Source organism: Odontesthes bonariensis, chromosome 16 (genome assembly GCF_027942865.1).
Source record: "Odontesthes bonariensis isolate fOdoBon6 chromosome 16, fOdoBon6.hap1, whole genome shotgun sequence".
NCBI lineage: Eukaryota > Metazoa > Chordata > Actinopteri > Atheriniformes > Atherinopsidae > Odontesthes > Odontesthes bonariensis.
This window is the reverse complement of record NC_134521.1, coordinates 15,539,779-15,564,562: the sequence shown is the minus strand read 5'-3', so window position 1 is coordinate 15,564,562 and position 24,784 is coordinate 15,539,779. Positions and strand designations below refer to the sequence as shown.

General features: G+C 43.9%; 1 protein-coding gene and 1 long non-coding RNA gene across 2 annotated transcripts; one reads left to right on the top strand and one right to left on the bottom strand.

Annotated features, from left to right (window-relative positions):
* Positions 1–19,737: 19,737 nt before the first annotated feature.
* On the bottom strand, positions 19,738–20,971 carry LOC142401738 (uncharacterized). Its single transcript, XR_012773193.1, has 3 exons — positions 20,236–20,971; positions 19,925–20,079; positions 19,738–19,795 (listed from the first exon to the last, which is right to left on the bottom strand). It is a non-coding gene; the product is annotated as an uncharacterized LOC142401738 (long non-coding RNA).
* Positions 20,613–21,664, top strand: LOC142401737 (nuclear protein 2-like). Its single transcript, XM_075487199.1, has 2 exons — positions 20,613–20,932; positions 21,337–21,664. The coding sequence occupies exon 1, from the start codon at positions 20,679–20,681 to the stop codon at positions 20,907–20,909; it is 231 nt and encodes a 76-aa protein (XP_075343314.1). The 5' UTR covers positions 20,613–20,678; the 3' UTR covers positions 20,910–20,932; positions 21,337–21,664.
* The last annotated feature ends 3,120 nt before the right edge of the window (positions 21,665–24,784 follow it).

Genomic DNA, 24,784 nt, shown 5'->3' with positions numbered 1-24,784 from the left:
AAAGGAATTATCTCAATGAAAAGACATGACGCTGGTAGGAAAGTGAACTGGTAAAAAGGAATTATCTAAAAAAAACTGCATTAATGAAAACACACGAGGCTTTTTCCTCATCTACAACAGTCAATTATTGAATTTTTGTGGCCTTTATCTGGCTCCATGCTTTGTCGCCAAAGCTCCACGGAGCGAGCTCCCGATTTTAGTTTTCAAATGAAAACAGCCATTTTGGCCCTGTGTAGCCGAAATATTTCAGACTGAAGATCTGAAGGTCCCTGGTTCAATCCCGGATTACGGCAAAGACTACTATGAATTGTGCATGTAGCCGAAATAGCTCAATTGGGAGAGCATCAGACTGAAGATCTGAAGGTCCCTGGTTCAATCCTGGGTTTCGGCAAAGACTACTATGAAATGTGGATGTTTGTCAAGAGGGAACAACAGCCCATGTTAGGAAAGTGAACTGGTAAAAAGGAATTATCTCAAAAAACCTGCATTAATGAAAACACACGAGGCTTTTTCCTCATCTACAACAGACAGTTATTGAATTTTTGTGGCCTTTATCTGGCTCCACAGCTTTGTCGCCAAAGCTCCACGGAGCGAGCTCCCGATTTTAGTTTTCAAATGAAAACGGCCATTTTGGCCCTGTGTAGCCGAAATAGCTCAGACTGAAGATCTGAAGGTCCATGGTTCAATCCCGGGTTACGGCAAAGACTACTATGAATTGTGCATGTAGCCGAAATAGCTCAGTTGGGAGAGCATCAGACTGAAGATCTGAAGGTCCCTGGTTCAATCCGGGGTTTCGGCAAAGACTACTATGAAATGTGGATGTTTGTCAAGAGGGAACAACAGCCCATGTTAGGAAAGTGAACTGGTAAAAAGGAATTATCTCAAAAAACCTAGATCAATGAAAACATACGAGGCTGGTAGGAAAGTGAATTGGTAAAAAGGAATTATCTAAAAAAAACTGCATTAATGAAAACACACGAGGCTTCTTCCTCATCTACAACAGTCAATTATTTTATTTTTGTGGCCTTTATCTGGCTCCAAAGCTTTGTTGCCTAAGCTCCAAGGAGCGAGCTCCTGGTTTTAGTTTCCAGATGAAAACGGCCATTCTGGACCTGTGTAGCCGAAATAGCTGAGTTGGGAGAGCATCAGACTGAAGATCTGAAGGTCCCTGGTTCAATCCTTGGTTTCGGCAAAGACTAGTATAAATTGTGGATGTTTGTCAAGAGGGATCAACAGCCCATGTTAGGAAAGTGAACTGGTAAAAATGAATTATCTCAAAAAACCTAGATCAATGAAAACATATGAGGCTGGTAGGAAAGTGAACTGGTAAAAAGGAATTATCTCAAAAAACCTGCATTAATGAAGACACACGAGGCGTCTTCCTCATCTAAAACAGGCAATTATTGAATTTTTGTGGCCTTTATCAGGATCCCCAGCTTTGTCGCCTAAGCTCTACGGAGCGAGCTCCCGATTTTAGTTTTCAAATGAAAACGGCCATTTTGGCCCTGTGTGGCCGAAATAGCTCAGACTGAAGATCTGAAGGTCCCTGGTTCAATCCTGGGTTTCGGCAAAGCCTACTATGAAATGTGGATGTTTGTCAAGAGGGAAACACAGCCCATGTTAGGAAAGTGAACTGGTAAAAAGGAATTATCTAAAAAAACCTGCATTAATGAAAACACACGAGGCTTTTTCCTCATCTACAACAGTCAATTATTTTATTTTTGTGGCCTTTATCTGGCTCCATGCTTTGTCGCCAAAGCTCCACGGAGCGAGCTCCCGATTTTAGTTTCCAAATGAAAACGGCCATTTTGGCCCTGTGTAGCCGAAATATTTCAGACTGAAGATCTGAAGGTCCCTGGTTCAATCCTGGGTTACGGCAAAGGCTACTATGAATTTTGCATGTAGCCTAAATAGCTCAATTGGGAGAGCATCAGACTGAAGATCTGAAGGTCCCTGGTTCAATCGCGGGTTTCGGCAAAGACTTCTATAAATTGTGGATGTTTGTCAAGAGGGAACAACAGCCCATGTTAGGAAAGTGAACTGGTAAAAAGGAATTATCTAAAAAAACCTGCATTAATGAAAACACACGAGGCTTTTTCCTCATCTACAACAGTCAATTATTTTATTTTTGTGGCCTTTATCTGGCTCCAAAGCTTTGTCGCCTAAGCTCCAAGGAGCGACCTCCCGGTTTTAGTTTCCAAATGAAAACGGCCATTCTGGCCCTGTGTAGCCGAAATAGCTCAGTTGGGAGAGCATCAGACTGAAGATCTGAAGGTCCCTGGTTCAATCCTGGGTTTCGGCAAAGACTACTATGAAATGTGGATGTTTGTCAAGAGGGAACAACAGCTCATGTTAGGAAAGTGAACTGGTAAAAAGGAATTATCTCAATGAAAACACACGACGCTGGTAGGAAAGTGAACTGGTAAAAAGGAATTATCTAAAAAAAACTGCATTAATGAAAACACACGAGGCTTTTTCCTCATCTACAACAGTCAATTATTGAATTTTTGTGGCCTTTATCTGGCTCCACAGCTTTGTCGCCAAAGCTCCACGGAGCGAGCTCCCGATCAGACTGAAGATCTGAAGGTCCCTGGTTCAATCCCGGGTTACGGCAAAGACTACTATGAATTGTGCATGTAGCCGAAATAGCTCAGTTGGGAGAGCATCAGACTGAAGATCTGAAGGTCCCCAGTTCAATCCCGGGTTTCTGGAAAGAGTATTATGAATTGTGGATGTTTGTCAAGAGGGAACAACAGCCCATGTTAGGAAAGTGAACTGGTAAAAAGGAATTATCTAAAAAAAACTGCATTAATGAAAACACACGAGGCTTCTTCCTCATCTACAACAGTCAATTATTGAATTTTTGTGGCCTTTATCTGGCTCCATGCTTTATCGCCAAAGCTCCACGGAGCGAGCTCCCGATTTTAGTTTTCAAATGAAAACGGCCATTTTGGCCCTGTGTAGCCGAAATATTTCAGACTGAAGATCTGAAGGTCCCTGTTTCAATCCCTGGTTTCGGCAAAGACTACTATGAATTGTGGATGTTTGTCAAGAGGGAACAACAGCCCATGTTAGGAAAGTGAACTGGTAAAAAGGAATTATCTCAATGAAAAAACACGACGCTGGTAGGAAAGTGAACTGGTAAAAAGGAATTATCTCAAAAAACCTAGATCAATGAAAACATACGAGGCTGGTAGGAAAGTGAACTGGTAAAAAAGAATTATCTAAAAAAAGCTGCATTAATGAAAACACACGAGGCTTTTTCCTCATCTACAACAGTCAGTTATTGAATTTTTGTGGCCTTTATCTGGCTCCACAGCTTTGTCGCCAAAGCTCCACGGAGCGAGCTCCCGATTTTAGTTTTCAAATGAAAACGGCCATTTTGGCCCTGTGTAGCCGAAATAGCTCAGACTGAAGATCTGAAGGTCCATGGTTCAATCCCTGGTTTCGGCAAAGACTACTATAAATTGTGGATGTTTGTCAAGAGGGAACAAAAGCCCATGTTAGGAAAGTGAACTGATAAAAAGGAATTATCTCAATGAAAACACACGACGCTGGTAGGAAAGTTAACTGGTAAAAAGGAATTATCTCAAAAAACCTGCATTAATGTAAACACACGAGGCTTCTTCCTCATCTACAACAGTCAATTATTTTATTTTTGTGGCCTTTATCTGGCTCCACAGCTTTGTTGCCTAAGCTCCAAGGAGCGAGCTCCTGGTTTTAGTTTCCAGATGAAAACGGCCATTCTGGACCTGTGTAGCCGAAATAGCTCAGACTGAAGATCTGAATGTCCATGGTTCAATCCTGGGTTACGGCAAAGACTACTATGAAATGTGGATGTTTGTCAAGAGGGAAACACAGCCCATGTTAGGAAAGTGAACTGGTAAAAAGGAATTATCTAAAAAAAACCTGCATTAATGAAAACACACGAGGCTTTTTCCTCATCTACAACAGTCAATTATTTTATTTTTGTGGCCTTTATCTGGCTCCAAAGCTTTGTTGCCTAAGCTCCAAGGAGCGAGCTCTCGGTTTTAGTTTCCAAATGAAAACGGCCATTCTGGACCTGTGTAGCCGAAATAGCTCAGTTGGGAGAGCATCAGACTGAAGATCTGAAGGTCCCTGGTTCAATCCTGGGTTTCGGCAAAGACTGCTATAAATTGTGGATGTTTGTCAAGAGGGAACAACAGCCCATGTTAGGAAAGTGAACTGGTAAAAAGGAATTATCTAAAAAAACTGCATTAATGAAAACACACGAGGCTTCTTCCTCATCTACAACAGTCAATTATTGAATTTTTGTGGCCTTTATCTGGCTCCACAGCTTTGTCGCCAAAGCTCCAAGGAGCGAGCTCCCGGTTTTTTTTTCCAAATGAAAACGGCCATTTTGGCCCTGTGTAGCCAAAATAGCTCAGACTGAAGATCTGAAGGTCCCTGGTTCAATCCCGGGTTACGGCAAAGACTACTATGAATATTGTATGTAGCTGAAATAGCTCAGTTGGGAGAGCATCAGACTGAAGATCTGAAGGTCCCTGGTTCAATCCTGGGTTTCGGCAAAGACTTCTATGAAATGTGGATGTTTGTCAAGAGGGAACAACAGCCCATGTTAGGAAAGTGAACTGGTAAAAAGGAATTATCTAAAAAAACCTGCATTAATGAAAACACACGACGCTGGTAGGAAAGTGAACTGGTAAAAAGGAATTATCTAAAAAAAAGCTGCATTAATGAAAACACACGAGGCTTCTTCCTCATCTACAACAGTCAATTATTGCATTTTGTGGCCTTTATCTGGCTCCACAGCTTTGTCGCCAAAGTTCCACGGAGCGAGCTCCCGATTTTAGTTTTTAAATGAAAACGGCCATTTTCGCCCTGTGTAGCCGAAATAGCTCAGACTGAAGATCTGAAGGTCCATGGTTCAATCCCGGGTTTCGGCAAAGACTACTATGAATTGTGGATGTTTGTCAAGAGGGAACAACAGCCCATGTTAGGAAAGTGAACTGGTAAAAAGGAATTATCTCAATGAAAACACATGACGCTGGTAGGAAAGTGAACTGGTAAAAAGGAATTATCTAAAAAAAACTGCATTAATGAAGACACACAAGGCTTTTTCCTCATCTACAACAGTCAATTATTTTATTTTTGTGGCCTTTATCTGGCTCCAAAACTTTGTTGCCTAAGCTCCAAGGAGCGAGCTCCCGGTTTTAGTTTCCAAATGAAAACGGCCATTCTGGACCTGTGTAGCCGAAATAGCTCACACTGAAGATCTGAAGGTCCCTGGTTCAATCCTCGGTTTCGGCAAAGACTACTATGAATTGTGGATGTTTGTCAAGAGGGAACAACAGCCCATGTTAGGAAAGTGAACTGGTAAAAAGGAATTATCTAAAAAAACTGCATTAATGAAGACACACGAGGCTTCTTCCTCATCTACAACCGTCAATTATTGCATTTTTGTGGCCTTTATCTGGCTCCACAGCTTTGTCGACAGAGCTCTCGGTTTTAGTTTCCAAATGAAAACGGCCATTTTTGCTCAATAGCTTCCAGGTAATGTGATCAATTGACTCCAAATCAGCTTGGGATCATGTAACTACACTGGCTGCATGAGATACGCCTTTTATTTCTACAATTTAGATCTGTTCATATTTTTTTATTAATTTTTATATGTAAATATTAGCATTTTGCTCAATAGCTTCCAGGTCATGTCATTAATTGACTCCAAATCAGTTTGGGATCATGTAACTACACTGGCTGCATGAGATACGCCTTTTATTTTTTCATTTTAGATCTGTTCATATTTTTAATGAATTTATATATGTAAATACTAGCATTTTTGCTCAATAGCTTCCAGGTCATGTGATCAATTGAATCCAAATCAGCTTGGGATCATGTAACTACACTTGCTACATGAGATATGCCTTTTATTTTTACATTTTAGATCTGTTCATATTTTTTAATTAATTTTTATATGTAAATATTAGCATTTTTGCTCAATAGCTTCCAGGTCTTGTGATCAATTGACTCCAAATCAGCTTGGGGTCATGTAACTACACTGGCTGCATGAGATACGCCTTTTATTTTTACATTTTATATCTGTTCATATTTTTTAATTAATTTTTATATGTAAATATTAGCATTTTTGCTCAATAGCTTCCAGGTCATGTGATCAATTGACTCCAAATCAGCTTGGGATCATGTAACTACACTTGCTACATGAGATATGCCTTTTATTTTTACATTTTAGATCTTTTCATATTTTTTATGAATTTTTATATGTAAATATTAGCATTTTTGCTCAATAGCTTCCAGGTCATGTCATCAATTTACTCCAAATCAGTGTGGGGTTTTGTAACTACACTTGCTACACGAGATACACCTTTTATTTTTACAATTCAGTTCTGTCCATAATTTTCAATAACTTTATACACAGTCGCTCATCTCTGCTTTAAATATAATTTTTTTTTTCCTTTTTATTTTATTTTGAAAACAGGAAGTTGGAACACGCTGCAGTCGTCCTCTCCGTGTGTTTACTGTAAAGTCTGCAATACGGGTGCACTTGAAATGTTGGCGTGGCTTGCTTGCGAATGTCTGTCAAATATCCAACTTAAAACTAACTTCACCTATTATTATCTATTAGGAAAACGCACGTCTTGAATGCACGTATTGTCAGGTCAACACGCGCGTTCCTTACGTGCGTCGTTACCTAGACAATGTGCGGGCGAAAATTCGGGGAAACGGGCGCTTTTAGCGGGTGAATTGCAATCTTAACGTGATACTTAGATGCGCAATATGGCACTTTAGGCTTGCCATAGCACGGCTTTTTTCATGCCATTGTGTTTTACGCAGCGCGGAGAGTCAGGCCATCTGTGTTACGCGTATAGTCGCGTACTTTGACATAAATTTCAAAAGGATCTGTGAGATTTAAAGTGTGCCAAAATGGTTCCTAAGGGGAGATTTTTGCCTCAGTGACATTCATACGCAGTGTCAAGACATCACGTTACAGTTACTTCTGATGAGTATAAACATATGAGCCGCCATCAGGCCGATTAATCCATGAATGCCCCTTTGCTCTGTTCATTATAAGAATCTCAAACTATCAACTGAGAACCCAAACGTTGAGCTTCCAAACACATAAGATCAGATTTACTGAGGGACAGAGGCAGGCCCGCCGCTCCGCATACGCAGAGTACGCAGAGCGCGTAGGGCCCCAAGTACCTGGCGGGGCCCCCAAAATTAAGGTTGTAAAAAAAATGTCATGATAGTTATTATATTATTACATGAAAGAAATTATATAAATTAGTCATGAACAGGCCCAGCGTTTTTCTTAATTCTGTGCCCTATTACTCGATTCGGGCAAATTAGATGTGTTTACCTTATCTATAACACCCCCACCCCCCCCACCCCCTTCCTGAAATGGTACAGTCTTCAAAGTTACCGCATCGGAGGTGGTGGAGCATCCTCCTACCTGACGTTTTCCGAGTTATGTCCGTTAACAGTGAAGAAGATTTAGAATGTCAAGTAAAAGGCCACATGATTCTGGCGCTGACAAAAGAAAGAAAAGAAAAGGGAGAGATGGCGCTCGTGCATCCCTTGCTGGTAAGTTTGTGTTTTTGGTGTAATTGTTTTGCTAACCCAACGTTCAGTGATATTGCTGCCAGCTAACCTCAGCTAACGTCAGCAACCTAGGCTTGGTTAGCGTTTGGAGTTATGAACAAAATCTACTAAATGCTGGCGACCGTGTGTAGAGTTTGTGTAAAGTACAGCACTGTCACACGTTGAGTGGCGTAGCAGGCCGCCAACAGGTGTGACGGGAATGATTGACATCTACCCATCATTCCCCTAAAAAGCGAGAAAAGTTAACAAGACAAACGCCGTAATGGCATCATAAAGAAGTTATATTAGTGGCGCGGAAAAATGGAGGAAGAAAAACGACCTGAGGACAAAGGTAAGGCATGTGTTGGGTGATGTGGGCTGGATAGCTGGAGGTGGGACGTTTTTTGTGTTTATTTGTCCTGCTAACTAGTCTCGGATAAATGTTGTGTAGCTGGCTGGGATTTGTTCGTTATAAACTCGGCTTCAGTGTTTGCCTCATGAAAGTTTGCTTATATAAGATGAGTATGACAGTCAGTCCTGCCACGGGAATGACTGACTGACTCCAGTTTATTCAGATTCTAGCAGGGAGGGAGGCATGTTGTTGTCCTGCTCTGTCATTGCTCAGTGGAAGTTGTCTCTCAGGTATTTGACACGATTTTGGCATTACTTAGGATTAATTTACTAAGTTTGGTGTGTTATTTATAGGCCTCTAATTAGAAGTGTTCTACTGTTAGTTTTTTAAGTGAAATACAAATATTAGGCATCCTGTTGATTATTTTAGAATATTGTGGCAGTGGATCATTATTCTTATTTTTATTACTTTAACTAGTACAATGTGTAGATAAATGCAGAAACTTCTTAAAAGTGACAACTTCCAAAACTCTTTTGTTCCTCTGGCCATCAGGATGTACAACAGCTTTAAGTGATGGCGCTTCTGTATTTCCCTGGTCACTTTATATTTCACTTTGGTCTTATTTCACTGGTCACTTTATATTTCACTTTGGTCTTATTTCACTGGTCACTTTAGATTTTTAAACTGTTTTTTTTAAATAGTTTTTTAAATTCTTAGATTGTTTTTAAAGTGTTTATAATTGTATAAACATTTTTTATTGCTTTATGTCTGCTACTGGATGCTTGAATTTCCTTCGGGATCAATAAAGTATCTATCTACTTTGTAATTGGGTACAATCTTTAAAGGGACGCTGTACATTACAGTTTAATATTTTTAAAAAACTCAAAATATTTGATTTATTGTTTTCTTTGTATTATATATTCTTATTAGTTTAACTTGCCTGAGTGGTTCAACTTAAGATGTTTAATTTAAACTCTAGCCTGTTTTGCTCATGAAGTGTAATAGATCTTAGTGTTCCATCTAAATGGTTAGGAATCTCTTCATTGTAGTTTGACAAACTAGGGGCCCCCAAACAGCATCTTGCTTAGGGCCCCCACAAAGCTAGAAACGGCCCTGGACAGAGGAGCTCAGAGGCTTTAACCTTCATCTCGGTGGTCACGTTTCGCGGCTTTTTTACAGCAGTGGATTCGTGCTGCCAGATCTTGGAGCTTTTCTGTGAAAACAACGCATCGCAATCCACCGCTGAGTATCTGGACGAATTATCGCTGCGCCTGACGCGTCTCCATGCTGCAGCAGGGAGGCGAGCGTCAGTCATTGGTTCCGCGTGGCTCCGAGCAGGTGCACCACAGGAGGGGAGGAGAGGGTGTCCGGAGCTCAGGGGCTCTGTGGGAATCACAGCTCAATCAGACCTGCTCGCTCCTGCCACCAGTCAGCTGGTCCCTCTTTTTTGCTCGGTGCCAGAGAGCGCGTTGGACACGCGGAGGAATGCGCGGAGCCACGTCCGTGTGATGAACACGCCAGGTGGAGCGCGTCGTGCAAGCGTTTCTTTTTCTTTTTCTGGTGTATATATGTGTGTGTGTGTGCTCCTGAATGTAATCTGATGTTGCCGCAGAAGTCTGTCTTTTAAAATAAATCCATCTGCCCTTTCATCTCCGTGGAATTACGCAACAAATCAACTTCACAATTGAATGAAGTGAACGAGATAAGAAAATTGGTGAAGAATATGAAGAAAAGGCAACTTCACCTTTCTAGGTTTCAGCGAGAACTCTGTCTGTTAATTTAGATGTTAATATTAAATCCTTAGATAAATTAAGTGATTATATAATTTAAATTTTGAAAGACAAGCTGGAATTTAGGGAGACAAATATGTCCAGCAAATGTCAGATGATAAATGCCCCAACACTCAGCCAATTGTCCGCATTTTGCCACATTTTCTTCTCTATTTCTTCTTTCATTTTTAAGTCTGATTGAATTAAATATAGAAAGTCAGATATAAATAGTCGTTTGGGACAGACTCACCTCCAGCTCCTGTGCTGACAGTCCAGAAAGATGCCAGGAGGGCGGGCAGAATCAGCAGCTGCTGCATGTTGGAGCGTCTCTGAGTCGATCGGGAGAAGGTACACAATGGCTTGTGTTTTTTCCAATGTAATCGCATTCTTGCGAGGGGTCTTATACTTATCCATCACCATACACCGACGGGAAAGAAAGCGTGGCCCCTCCCTCTTTGGGCATCGCCTCCATTGAAGCTACGGACTGATGAGAGCTCCGGTGTGAAGGGCCTGTCAATGGGGCTCCTGACGCACTGTCATGCTGATTCAAGCGCTGAGTCAAGCGCTCCCTGATTAACTGTTGCAATGGGTGGGGGGCGGATAAAGTGGGCTTTAATCATCAGAAGGTTAATTGTGGAGAAAGAAAGACACATATTCTTATCACAATGCATTTATTCTAATTCTAATTCTCCTCAAAACCTCATGTCAAACCCTTTAACTACAGCTTCATGAGGTTTAAACTGTCAGTCAGCTCCTGGATGGAGATATTCTGGATCATTCAGTCAGCGTTCATTCCTAAATGGCTGATTTAAATAGAAATGCAAAAAAGAACACAAACAAACTCCACAACTCAAAGTAATATTTGCATTTAAAACTCCTCCTCTATGTATTCGTGATCAAATCTTGTGGCACTATCAGGTTATCAGTGATCACTTTACACCAACTGGTGTGAAAAGTGTTCGACAAATAAAGTTGAATTTGATATCACAACTACTTTTTACAGCAAATGTGGGCAGTTTAATTGACAAAAAGCCCCATAATTTATAGATTTATACGTTTTAGCTTGAAAAGTGACCGTTGTTGTTAAACTGATGCAACTGAGTAAAAAGAACTTCATTTTCAAAGATCATTCTGACACATCTGGATACATCATTGGACCAAATGAGATCAGCACACACACTTTCACTTTCATAAAAAGAGGGAAAAAGGGGTTATTTTCAGACCAAGTTCAATATCAGGTCCTCTATTTAAAAAAACAACAACTGTCCAGTCAGTGCAAAGCTTTGCAAAAATCAAAGAAAGTTTCACCCTCACAAACACACTGAATGTAGGAGGTTTGAAGTAATCAAAGATCATCAAGACGATGCTTTTCACTTTTCTATTTATTTATTTTTATGTATTTTTTGGTATTTCTGACTTCCCTACATGTATAAATGAAATGCCTGAAGCAGAAACTTTCACTCTTTAGGAAGCCTCAAATATTCTGTAATATCTCACCATTTGGAAACATGTCCGACTTACTGCCGGCAATGCGGACCAAACTCTGACACCGGTCATACAGAGACCGGACAGCCCATATCAAGGAGTCCGGCACTCCATACTCCCGGAGCACCCCTCACAAGAGTCCCCGAGGGACACGGTCGAATGCCTTCTCGAAGTATTCCCCCCACCGACTCACGACGTCCCTAGTTGAAGTCAGCAGAGCCCCGCCCTCACCATACACGGTGTTGACGGTGCACCGCTTTCCCCCCCTGAGCCGCCGGATGGTGGACCAGAAACTCCTCGAGGCCGTCCAGAAATCATTCTCCATGGCCTCCTCCTCCCAAGCCCGAGTTTTTGCCTCAGCAACCGCTGAGGCCGCGTTCCGCTTGGCCTGTCGGTACCCATCAGCTGCTTCCAGAGTCCCACTGGCCAAAAAGGCCCGATAGGACTCCTTCTTCAGCTTGACGGCTTCCCTCACTACTGGTGTCCACCAGCGGGTTCGGGGGTTGCCGCCACGACAGGCACCGACCACCTTAGGGCCACAGCTCCGGTCGGCCGCTTCAACAATGGAGGCACGGAACATGGCCCATTCGGGCTCAATGTCCCCCACCGCCCCCGGGACATGGCTGAAGCTCTGCCGGAGGTGGGAGTTGAAACTCCTCCTTACAGGGGAATCCGCCAGCCGTTCCCAACAGACCCTCACAATACGTTTGGGCCTGCCAGGTCTGACCGGCTTCCTCCCCCACCAGCGGAGCCAACTCACCACCAGGTGGTGATCAGTTGACAGCTCCGCCCCTCTCTTCACCCGAATGTCCAGGACATACGGCCGCAAGTCCGACGATACAACCACAAAGTCGATCATCGAGCTGCGGCCTAGGGTGTTCTGGTGCCAAGTGCACATGTGGACACCCTTATGCCTGAACATGGTGTTTGTTATGGACAGTCCATGACGAGCACAGAAGTCCAATAACAGAACACCACTCTGATTCAGATCGGGGGAGCCGTTCCTCCCAATCACGCCCCTCCAGGTCTCACTGTCATTGCCCACGTGAGCATTGAAGTCCCCCAGCAGGATGAGGGAGTCCCCGGAGGAGCACTCTCCAGTGCCTCCTGCAGGGACTCCAAAAAGGGTGGGTACTCTGAACTGCTGTGCGGTGCATAAGCGCAAACAACAGTCAGGACCCTTCCCCCCACCCTAAGGCGGAGGGAGGCTACCCTCTCGTCTACCCCAATGTACAGGCGCACAGCCGGGGGGCAATAAGTATGCCCACACCTGCTCTACGCCTCTCACCGCGGGCAACTCCAGAGTGGAAGAGAGTCCAACCCCTCTCGAGGAGGCTGGTTCAGGAGCCCAAGCCGTGCGTCGAGGTGAGTCCGACTATATCTAGCCGGAACCGCTCAGCCTCGCGCACCAGCTCAGGCTCCTTCCCCAGCAGAGAGGTGACGTTCCACGTCCCAAGAGCCAGCTTCAGTAGCCGAGGATCAGACCGCCAAGGTCTCTGCCTTCGGCTGCCACCCAGCTCACAATGCACCTGACCCCCTTGGCCCCTCCCACGGGTGGTGAGCGTGTCAGAAGGGGGACCCGTGTCGTTTCTTCGGGCTGTGCCCGACCGAGCCCCACGGGCACAGACCTGGCCACCAGGTGCTCGCCAGCGGGCCCCACCCCTGGGCCTGGCTCCAGGGGGAGGCCCCGGTAACCCGCGTCCGGGCAAGGGAACACGGTGTCCAATGGTTTTTTCCATCATAGAGGGTCTTGTAAGCTGTTCTTTGTCTGGTCCCTTTTTTGAGTTTTGAGTTATTTTCGACGATGCTGTTATTGCAGCTACCTCCGCGCAGCATGTAGTTAATTCTTAATTAGTTCTGTTAGTGATTACTTTCGATTACTGTGTGAGCTGACGTGGGACACATCACACACATGAGTTCAGTAGGCCTAATGTACAGGCTACCCTTGTTGCCATGAATTTTTAGTGCTTTAATAAAATGCAATATTTTACCAGTTGATGAGGCTGCATACTTTTTTTTGGAATGGTATGGGTGTTCGCGTTGACCATAACGAGGGCGAAAAAGCCGCCACTGACCTAAACTGTGTGTTCAGGACACGATTAAACACAATGTAACAACAGGAACTTAAACAACGTTCTAATATACTTAAACTCGCAACAATGTTGCAAAATATGAGCCCTTTACACACGAGCACGGATAGAGTTCCACAGTCAGATTGCAGGAAAGGCTCCGTTTTTTGCTCATTAAAATATTTCATTGAAGGAGATATATACAGCTATTTATTGTATTTACATAATATTCTACAAGTTTGAGAACCCCCCCCCCCCTTTTTTTTTTCTTTTTTTTTTTTAAACCGCACCCCCTGTTAAAAACTAGCCTACTTCCCACGGCCCTGGTTGAGGGGGTCCGTTTTGGCGATCTCAGAACCGGGTCTCTGCTTTTTGCGGACGATGTGGTTCTGTTGGCGTCGTCGGACCGTAACCTTCAGCTCTCACTGGAGCGGTTCGCAGCCGAGTGTGAAGCGGCTGGGATGAGAATCAGCACCTCCAAATCTGAGACCATGGTCCTTGGCCGGAAAAGGGTGGAATGCCCTCTCCGGGTCGTGAATGAGATCCTTCCCCAAGTGGAGGACTTCAAGTATCTCGGGGTCTTGTTCACGAGTGGGGGACGACTGGAGCAGGAGATTGACAGGCGGATCGGTGCGGCGTCTGCAGTGATGCGGGCTCTGCACCGGCCCGTCGTGGTGAAGAAGGACCTGAGCCAGAAGGCGAAGCTCTCGATTTACCGGTCAATCTACGTTCCTACCCTCACCTATGGTCACGAGCTGTGGGTAGTGACCGAAAGAACGAGAGCGCGAATACAAGCGGCCGAAATGAGTTTCCTCCGCAGGGTTTCTGGGCTCTCCCTTAGAGATAGGGTGAGAAGCTCGGTCATCCGGGAGGGGCTCGGAGTAGAACCGCTGCTCCTCCGCATCGAGAGGAGTCAGATGAGGTGGCTCGGGCATCTGGTGAGAATGCCTCCTGGGCGCCTCCCTGGTGAGGTGTTCCGGGCCCGTCCCACTGGGAGGAGGCCCCGGGGAAGACCCAGGACACGTTGGAGAGACTATAGCCCCTTTCACACTGACGAATAACCCACGTTTAATCCGCGAATTTAGCGTGTCCGCTGTTGCGTTCACACTGACGACCCGGGCTGCCGCGTCAACTCGACTCGCCTTTCAACCCGCGTCGGACCCTAGTCTTTTTGCCGAGCCAAGTTTGGTGTGAACGCAATCGACGCGGGTCGGACGTGGGTGTGGCGTGACGTGAGGAGTTTAAAAGACAGAATGGACAGCTGATTCAGAACAACAGCGACAGGTGAGGACAAGTTTTACTCTGTTTTAGCCTACATCAAGTTCGAGACATTTTTTAATATGGCCAACTGGGGATACAAGGAGGTCCGCGAGCTCCTCAGCCTCTGAGCAGAGGACGTTATTTACCGCTACATTTCGGGGACTATTAGTGCTTTTGTATTCTCCGTATATGTTCTTCGGTGGCATCCCACGTTGCAACCATCCACACCCTGTAAAATAACATCTCCATGAACTGCATTGCAAAAACGAATCCTCAAGGTGTATTTAACCCTACCTCCGACGCATGGCTTGTGCCTACGTCATTGTACACGCCCAGCATTTTATGTGTTTCGTGTGACGCTCTGCCACTAGGCAACGCCCCCTGAATTTGGCTTCAGGCGACATGGGTCACCAACACACCAAGCGTTCACATTGCTCGACGCGGGTCAAAGGTGCAATTTGGACCCGCTAAGGTAGCGGGTCGCAGTGTGAAAGGGGCTTATGTCTCTCGGCTGGCCTGGGAACGCCTCGGGGTCCCCCAAGAAGAGCTGGAGGAAGTGGACAGGGACGTCTGGGTCTCTCTGTTTAAGCTGCTGCCCCCACGACCCGACCCCCGGAGAAGCGGAAGATGATGGATGGATGGATGGATCTCACCATTTGATTGGCTGAAAGCGGGTCTTGTTGAAGTTTCTCTTGATGAAAAAACGCCACCTGGTGGACAAACAGAAGAAACGCGCACGCGGTTCCTCCTTCGAAGAAATTATTTTAGATCAGCTGGTTCCGTTGGCTCAAAAATACTTATTGCTCCCTGTTTGCCTGCTCCAAAGAAAGCTGATTTGAGTTGGTATTAGCCGCTTTCGGACTGTAGGAACCTTTGGCAGTTTTAATAACCTTTTAATCCGCGGGGCCGTTTTCTCCCGTGTTCGGACATACAGGAACTCGGGGCTTTCTCCCTTAGTTCCTATAACTATTTAGCTCCTACTCCAAGGTCGGGTCTTTTCATAGTTCTATAGAACTAATCTAAGGGAGGTGTGTGGTGGTCGGTAGCTACGCCCCATGTCATGCTGCCACGGCTGAAATGTTTACTCATACACGGACACAACCGGCGGGTGTTTAATAAGTTAAACTTAAACTGGTCTCATTTGTCTGCAGCGCTCTGCTCTCCTTTCTTCCTTCATGAAATGAAAAAGTATCTCCTGACTCTCTCTGTGAGCTTTTCCAGCCTCGATATTAGACGCCTGATGTGATTGTCCATGATTAATATCACCATCATGCAGACCATAAACACGGTGGCCTCCCCGCTCTCCATATTAGCTTCTTGGTGGTGTTTTTTCTACTCTCCTTACTTTTACCGTTTTGTTTTGTGTTTGAATGTAGCGCTAAACGGCTAACGGCTAACACGTCACTGAAGCAGACGGCTGCGCGCGGCGCATCAGTCCCTATCAGGTCCCGACTCATGTGCGAATGCAGACTGAAACAGTTCCGCTGGGGAAGGATAGTTATCAGAACGAAATTCGAGGAGGGTAGTTCTGATAACTACTTTCTTAGAACGGTCTGTCCGAAAGCGGCTATTGTTTAGTTTTCAGTTTAATGCATTAATACACTTCAGTATCTCCTTTTTTTATTTGTTTTAATCTGATCACTGATGCACCCTCACAGCTCCAATGTTCATCAGGGAAAAACAAAAGCCTACACAAAACAAACCTAAGTTCCCTCGTTTGTGAACAACAGTATTTGTTCAGTGAAATTAACATGTATTTTAGCTTTTTTTTTTAATTTTCTTATTTTATCCCATAACAAGTAGTATGATCTGTGGCACAGTTGGATCGTTCTTTATTTTCTCCCATTTGTGTTTAGCAGCTCGTTTGTAGCCTTTTAATCTGATTGAATGATTTATTTTGGCTCAAACTACAATTTGTTTTATAAAAAAATGTGGCCATACAATCCATTTTAGTTGGTTTCAGTAAACATCACAACCCCCCCTCCGAGGTAACTAATGACCTTTTAATGGCTGTGGATGATGTAGGACTTTGTCCTGGTTGTTCGGGACCTAGTGTTGCTTAGACTCAGCTGATCACAGCATAATCTTACACAGAGGCGACCATATCAGGTTTCACATAGCAATGGTTCTTATCTTACCTATCAAAAAGAACATTTTGTGTCTCAGTCAACTACTACAGGTCTAGTTTCTCTCCTGTAACTTATAGTGTCAGTTTGGGACTACATGGTTCTTACATGGTTCTTCTAGAACAAATCATCCAGAAGCATGGCGTTTCTTTTCATGCGGTTGGCACACGTTTGAATTTGTCTGGTGACTACCTTCAAAATGTGAGATTATTGTAGCTGATGCAGTGAATGACTGAACAAATGGAAGAACAAGTTGAACCCGTGATAAAGAACCTCAGCAACCCAGACAGCACATCACAGAACATGTTTTTATCAGCTAAGACATATTTCAAAAGCATAATGTATCTTTTAAAGACATTTAAAGAGGCCATTTTATCCCTTCATGCCTTAACTATTGCAACAGCCTTCACCCTAACCCTAAAATCCATTTATCGGCTCCAGACTGCAAAGAACTCAGCTTTCAGACTTTTAACAGGAACTAAGAGGCTGTTTCTCCTGTTGTAGGTCCCTCAAACTGGCTCCAGTTTCTCTTAGAACTGATTTTAAGACATTACCGATGATCGAACGGCCTTTCACCACCATTTCTGACCTGTTAGAACAAAATGAGCCCATTTGTGGACCGAGATTCTCAGGCAGAGGACTTTTACTTGTTCCACAGACACGATTTAAGACCAGAGGTGCCAGAAATGGAAAGAGCTGCCAGAGGAGATCAGGTCTGGAGAGTCAGTCTTCCTTCACATCTCTTCTTCTTCCCGTGTTGCAGGTAAAATGATCCGAACAGCAAACAGATCATTGATATAATCTTTTATTTTAACCCATGGGATTTAACTTTTACAGTGCATTTTTTAACAACAATTATTGATTAAGTGACAGGTTTTAGCCACCACTACTGATCAGATAACTATTTATGTTACATCTCTCAGATACTCATGAAGATTTTGACTTCATCAACACCGTGCATGTAAGATATTCCAAATATTAGATGACGAGTAACCACAAAGGTTTACTAATCATGGTGACATCCCATCGTCCTTGTTATCTAACTCAACCATCTGTTAATTTTTAGTTGTCTCAGTGTTATTAAGCAGCTAAATATCTGCACCATTAAAACATACACAGATGTGGCCAATTAGAAACCTGCTGCTGTCCGTAAGAAAGAAAAAGGCTCCAAAATTAGACAAAACTAAATATGGCACTATTGTCTCAAGGAACAACCAGTAGACATAAACATTTTTTTCCTTTGTTTAAATAAGGGAAGTAGCCAAAACAAAACAAAAATCCCAGCCTTTAGGTTGAGCCGTCTCACACGAGTGTTCTGCACTGCCAGTTCACAATCTGAGGAGTCAGCATCAGTCAGATGGACACCAGGCGTTACACCGAGCCTGTTGGCTGCAGGTTGAGTGTTCTTGCACGGCAGAGGTAAGCACGGGTCTGAGTTATGAGTTGGTGACGTGGTGCTCTCAGCAGTCCTACACAGGCTCTCGGCCTCCAGCGGAGGTGGTGAGAGTGGAAGGTTTGTGATCTGAGGCAAAGCCTGGTGGAGGACAGGAGTGGAAAAGGTAGAGTGCGAGTGTGTGAGTGTGACATCCGTACTGACGGAAACAGGGGGAAGAGGAGGAGAGGGCAGGGGCTGTGTGGTAAGACAAGGCTCCTCCAGTGTGTCTTCAGAGCACTCTGCAGCTGGGTCATCCTCCGGGGTCTTGGCGGGACTGTGGTGAACAGACTGCTCCTCCACCGGAGAGTCAGGGATGAGCTCGTCAGGGCCGTCTCCAGATGTGTCCTCTGTGGCAGGCGAGGCCTCCAAAGCAGGTCGACCATCTTGGCAGTGCTTATTGAGATTAGGGTCACTGGACGTACGTGCCAGGGGAACCTCATTCTCAACAGCTGACAGCAGGTTGTCCAGGGCTCTCAAGTCTCACGCAATGAGCGTGAGACACACGCATTTCAACAAGTTCACACGCTCACACGCCACACATGCCATTTCTCACGCTGAGAAATGATCAACTTCGTCGCACAGAAATTCTAATGGCCGATACTATAAACGAGTCACTGGCAGGTTACTGTGCGCTCCTACAGCTCAGAACTATAGCTCTGGTACAGCTGTCTTGATTTAGCAACCCATCGGCAAATCACAAAATAGAAATTCTCAGCCAATCAGAAAACAGAATTTCTTGTTGCCGGGTGTGAAATAGCTTTCAGCTGCAAGCACGCGTCCCATGAATGCACAGCGGACATAACCTATTATGCTCTGAATGCGTGCAGAAGTTGTAGACGAGCTGGAGGTGGAAGAGAACCGTCAGGATCATCAGCAGGTCATATCTTCATTTATTTGAATCTTTTATTAGTTACTATAGTTTTCCTACTCCTTGTAAAAGACCAATACATGCCGATTAAAGTGTTCGTTGGAGTAGTAGACCTAAATATTCAGCACACACCCTTTGACATGAGCAACTTAATGAAAAATGAAAAATATGTAGGAGTGTAATTAGGCTTCCGTGGTTAATTCTTTTCAAAGGTGACTGGTTTGAGCAGATTCCCAATAAGGCTATCTACAATTGCCAAACTGGTATTAGTTCTGCCACACTGAAATGCTGATGCAGAGAGGGTTTTTTCCATGGTGCTCAATAAAACCAAGACCAAGAACACTTTGTTTCTGAATGGAACTCTGTCATCCATCATGACTGTGAAAATGGCTGACATTGAGCCACAGTGCTTTAAATGGGAGCCCCCAATATCAGTCATCAAGCATCAAAATCTGCCACAAACACTTACAACACTCATAAACAAACACACACAGAGAGGGACTGCTCAAGGGGCCCATTTGGGGTTATGTTTGTTTTTCTTAATTTAATTTGTCTGTTTTTTTTGTTTGTTAAGACTTTGCATACCTAAAACAATTTATTTTAAAATATAGCAGAATTTAGTGTAAAAGTGAAGATTTGTGATTTTGGTATAAATAAAACAATTTATTTGTTCTTTAAGTAGCTAGTTTATGGCGATGGGATACTGCAAGGGACCCCCCCCCAAAAAAAAAAACCCAAAAGAAACCCCCCCACGCACATGGCCCGGCCCCTGCCCCGCCCGAATCTCACTCCAAGCAAACTTGAAAACTTGAGAGCCCTGAGGTTGTCCATTGAGCGAGTCTTTGGAAGTCTGGAAATTAGAGTTACACACAAATTATACAATACCCATTAAGGACTCTAGAGGGCAGTCTAGTTCTGATGTAAATGACTGCCAACAGTAACAGTTAGTACAGATAAGATTAGCATCAAGCTAACATACCTGTCCAGAGAGCGGGAGGTGAGCTCGTCTCCTGTGACGCATGGGGGGAGGTAGAGCTCCACAGATTCATCCACAGCTGTGCAGGGGGAGGAGGTGGGCAGGTAAACAGCTGTCCACAGCTGTAGTGCCCTGGTATGGCAGACTGGCTGCAGCACCTGGCAGACAAACAAGTGACAAGGACAATCCAAGGAGGCCAGTATGAATTGATGATGGTGTTATTTTGTTTGTGCTGCATATAATGATCAGCTCATTCGTTGTAATATAGATTTAAAATAACTATTATTGCTATAATAGTAGCTGCCATACTTTACCTGTGACCAATAGTTTATTGTATTAACTTAGGATTGATCCGGTTTGTTCTTGGGCTTCCAATGAAAGAATTGGGATATTAAAACAAAATAATTTTTGGTCGTTTCAAGCCTACGCTTAAAAAAGACCTCTTCTACGTCTACATTTGAGTATTTAGTGGTTTAACTGCGCAGACATTAAATGAAATGTCTCCAGAACAACAAGTGTGTGCGCGTGAAAGTAAATATATGCTCAGTGGTTTACAAAATGTACATTCAGAGGGGTAGAAAATGCTCATGTCGTTTGTTAAATATTTACGCATAACCAGCTCAAAAATCGCTTCCTCAGCCAAAACGAGCGACTGGCGCGGTCACGTGACCACGTGTGGATATAAACACAGGGTGACATCATCTGTTTACTCGCTCCTGAGGTCCGTCTGCAAAGAGCTGCTGTGTCCCGTTTCCAAATGGCGACAGATTTGGAAAGATTTGTTTCTTTCGAGGAAGCCCATTACGATCAATATGACTATTACAACCTGCTCGAATACCCGGGCCATGCGGCAGGAAAAGGGAGGTCCAAGAGGGAGATGGAGCTGAACACGAACCGCCACTCCCCCGCCGGACACGAGAGGAAGATAGCAGAGAAATTTCACAACAGCGAAGTGAAACGCAGGAGAACCAAGAGCTCGTCTTCGTGACGCTTTTCCATCACCGTTCACAGGTAGGCCTGGGAGGATTTTGCAGGTCGATCGAGCAGTTTAAACCCAAACCAGCGGTGGGCAACAGCAGGAAACATTCGTGTTTACTTTGTTCCTACCTCGTCAGCCACAGATCAGCAGATATTACATGGATGATTTTCTCGTGTAACACGTTTTTATTCATGTTTTCACTTCCATCCCAACCAGATTGAATATATGTGCGGCTTGGGGATTAGTCGTCAGTGGATTTAAACATTGAAGATATGCAATGTTGGGGTTTAGGGGAGAAAATATTTCCCCGTTGTCTCATTTCATAGGACAAAAGGTTCCTATAGAAGTATGTCTGCAGTGTATGTATTCATTCACGTTGTCAATTTACCACTGATGTTTTTTTTAAAATTATCATTTCATTCTCATTTCTGCACAGATCCGGATTTACGTTGTTGGACTTCTGATGTTGATCATGGCCAAGCGTTTCTGTTGTTCCAGATTCATTAAGTGGAGTGTTGTGACACAGGATCACGCCTGTTTACAAGTCATGAGACAGCCCTCCATTCCTACACTGTAACAAGAGCCGAGCCTCTCAAGTTACAGCTGTGCAAGAATAGTTTGTGTTGAGCTATGTGGGTCAGTGGTGTGCTCTTGGTGTGCGTTTGTGTATAAAGCTGTACGTATATGGCCACGTGTCTGAGTGCAGAAGATATTATGATGTATTTTATCAATGTTGTATCAATAAAACATTCTTGATTTATGAACTCACAGGTTTTTTTTTAGGCAACATATTCTGAACTTCTTCATCCAAGAGGCAAAAAAAGCTCAAATATAGCCAAAAAACATACATATATTGTTTTTAATGCAGCACTTTCACTCAGTTGACTCAAACATGCATGATGAAATGTCTTACTTCCCTGTTAAACTTGACCCAAACTTCTGCCAAACTGCCAAACATTGAAGTTGTAATTTAGTAAAAAACGCTTCATTTAAATGGTCAATTACTGGTTTATATTTGAGGGGAAACACGAAAAATAAATAGAACTAGAAAGCAGCAAGCAGCTGCATGCAGGACCGAGATGTGCGTACGTTGGGCATGTGCTGGACGTGGTAGTCGCGCAGCTCTACCCACACAAACGATACCCTCTGCGTACGTATGAGCACATACATAACCCCATTGCGGAGGGGTTTTTGTAAATTTCTAGGGGGAGCCACTGAGCCATTTTGCTCCGCCCACACACGATACCCTTTACATTTGGACGATGTTGTCAGGGTGGACGTGTGTGCCAAGTTTCATGACATTGCCATTCAGAGTTTGGAAAAGTTTTTCAATGATTTTTTCCCCCCATGTCTTAAAGGATAAGACCGGTTTTTTGACATTGGGCCCTTGATTTCACATTATAACATGATGTTCTACTCACCCCTGCTTGTTGTTGAACATTTGGAGCTGTTCCGAAGATATTCGCGAGGCGTCTGGCTGCTCTCTTGAGATATTCGGCCATGAAACGGTTTCCTATGGGCAAGCTTATACAGGCACAAACTATGCTGTTTATAATTTATTAATTACTGTACACTAGCACTGATAACGTGGAGGTGCGTCGCTTACTTAAAAAAATCCGGGTTACTGTAATTTTGATTTTTTTGTCGTAAAGTGGGTGTTACTGACGTCCTCGTCGTGCTACTGCCACAGACAGCCCACAGACCTGCTGCCTATTCATTCATTCGGCTAAAATTCAAAATTAGTAACCCGGATTTTTTTAAGTAAGCGACGCACCTCCACGTTATCAGTGCTAGTGTAGAGTAATTAATAAATTATAAACAGCATAGTTTGTACCTGTATAAGCTTGCCCATAGGAAACCGTTTCATGGCCGAATATCTCAAGAGAGCAGCCAGACGCCTCGCGAATATCTTCGAAACAGCTCCAAATGACCAACAACAAGCAGGGGTGAGTAGAACATCATGTTATAATGTGAAATCAAGGGCCCAATGTCAAAAAACCGGTCTTATCCTTTAAGAGTAACCTGGCCAAGTTTGAAGATTTTAGCATGAACTATGTAGGAGTTCGATCAAATGCGAGGTGTGGAAAAAAAAAGACGTTTCCAACCCCCAGCAGGTGGCGCTATAGGGGGATGTCACTATTTTATATGTACGCCTTCAGGCTGGGTCCAGTATTCATCGTACAATGTTTGGGAAAGATTGGATAATGTATGTGGGAGAGTTATAAGCAACTTCACTTTTGGTGGCGAGTGATGACGAGTCATCAAACTTTGAGGCGTCGCCACGCCCTTTAAGTTTTGAAAAAGTTAACCAATGATTTTTCCCCGCTTGTCTTAAAGGGATATGCCACCCCCAGGCCAAATTAAGTGTATCCCCGCATTCCCGAGACATAAATAAGTGTGTGGGAGCGTTTTCCTGGCGACCCAGGTGTTAAAATTGGCTTTGTTCTTAGACATTATGAATGAAATAGTCTCAGTACTTTTCCATTTGACCTAAAGTGATCCAGGAGTAGAAAGACAAAACAATTGGGAAAGCCTGGGAAAGCAAGGGCAGATTCACACACACACACACTGTTTGGCTGATCCAGAGAATATGACGAAGCATGTTGAACCTACTCATGTCCAATCATACTCGGTCGAATGTGAGTCCAACCTATGACACTATAAATAAACATGATACCCGGAAATCATGGCCAGTCTGACAGACTTCCTACGGGAGCTCTGTTCCACTGAGCCCAGCGCTGATATGCTTTGACGTGTGACTACCAATAAACACTTCATTTTCACTTGAATTACTTCGGTATGTTCTTGAGCCTCCTACTAAAAGAACCGAATCTAACAAAATGGTGCCGTGACCCGAGGTTTGAAGGCTAAAGGACCACCGTTCCGTGCGACCCGACCCGGCCGAGGGAGGACGCCTCGAGGTGATTGGAGAGACAGCTTTTTTCAGACAATCAGGCGCCAAGAAAAAAGGTGAGCAGAACACCAATTAAGGACTATTTGTGTAATTTCTGCATATTGAATAACCTAAATGAAGTTGTCTGAATGAAGTTGTCCTCTGGTCATGATAATTCGAGTGTTAATGTACTGTTTGTCTATTTGCATTGAATGGTGACACGTCCAGTATAAAAACACATACACACAGGGAAAGTAAATAAGTGTCCTGTCAAGTCAATTCGGAAATTAAGACAAGTTAAATTCATTTTATAAATGAATATCCCAGTTGTGGAGCTTGTCTTCAAAAATGTTTTGTCCGTATGCGCTCTTTATAAGTGATACGAAGTAGTTTATAAAAGCCCATCTTGAATGGGTCAACTAATTGGGATTCCGAACCGGAAAGTCTCTCCGTCTGACGAGGGTTAGTATGTGGGATTGAGAATTCCGCGGGTCGAAGAAGTCTGTAAAACCGAAATAGAGTCGGGTTGACAAGAGTCAATTTATACTTGAAGGACACAGGGTCAGATTTTTTAATTTTCATGCAACTGTGGGTTGGGGTTCGCCGCTCGAAGATATTTTACTGCGCCAGCAGATCTCGAGTGGTTTCTGTTCAATATTGGGGTTGGCATAGATCAAAAGGGGGTAGAACAAGTGACTGCGCGTGTCTATACGGGTCACTTTGTTCGGGGAAATTTTTAATTTTCATATAACTGTGGGAGGATTCGCCGCTCGAAGATATTTGACTGCGCCAGCAGATCTCGAGTGGTTTCTGTTCAATATTGGGGGTTGGTATAGATAAAAAGTGGGTAAAACGAGTGACTGCGCGTGTCTATACGGGTCACTTTGTTTGGGGAAATTAGTATTTTTATGGTGTGACCCAAAGTTTTGGAATAAACAAATGCTTTGAAAAGTGGGGTAACCCCGAGAGGTGGAGCGCACAGAACACAGCG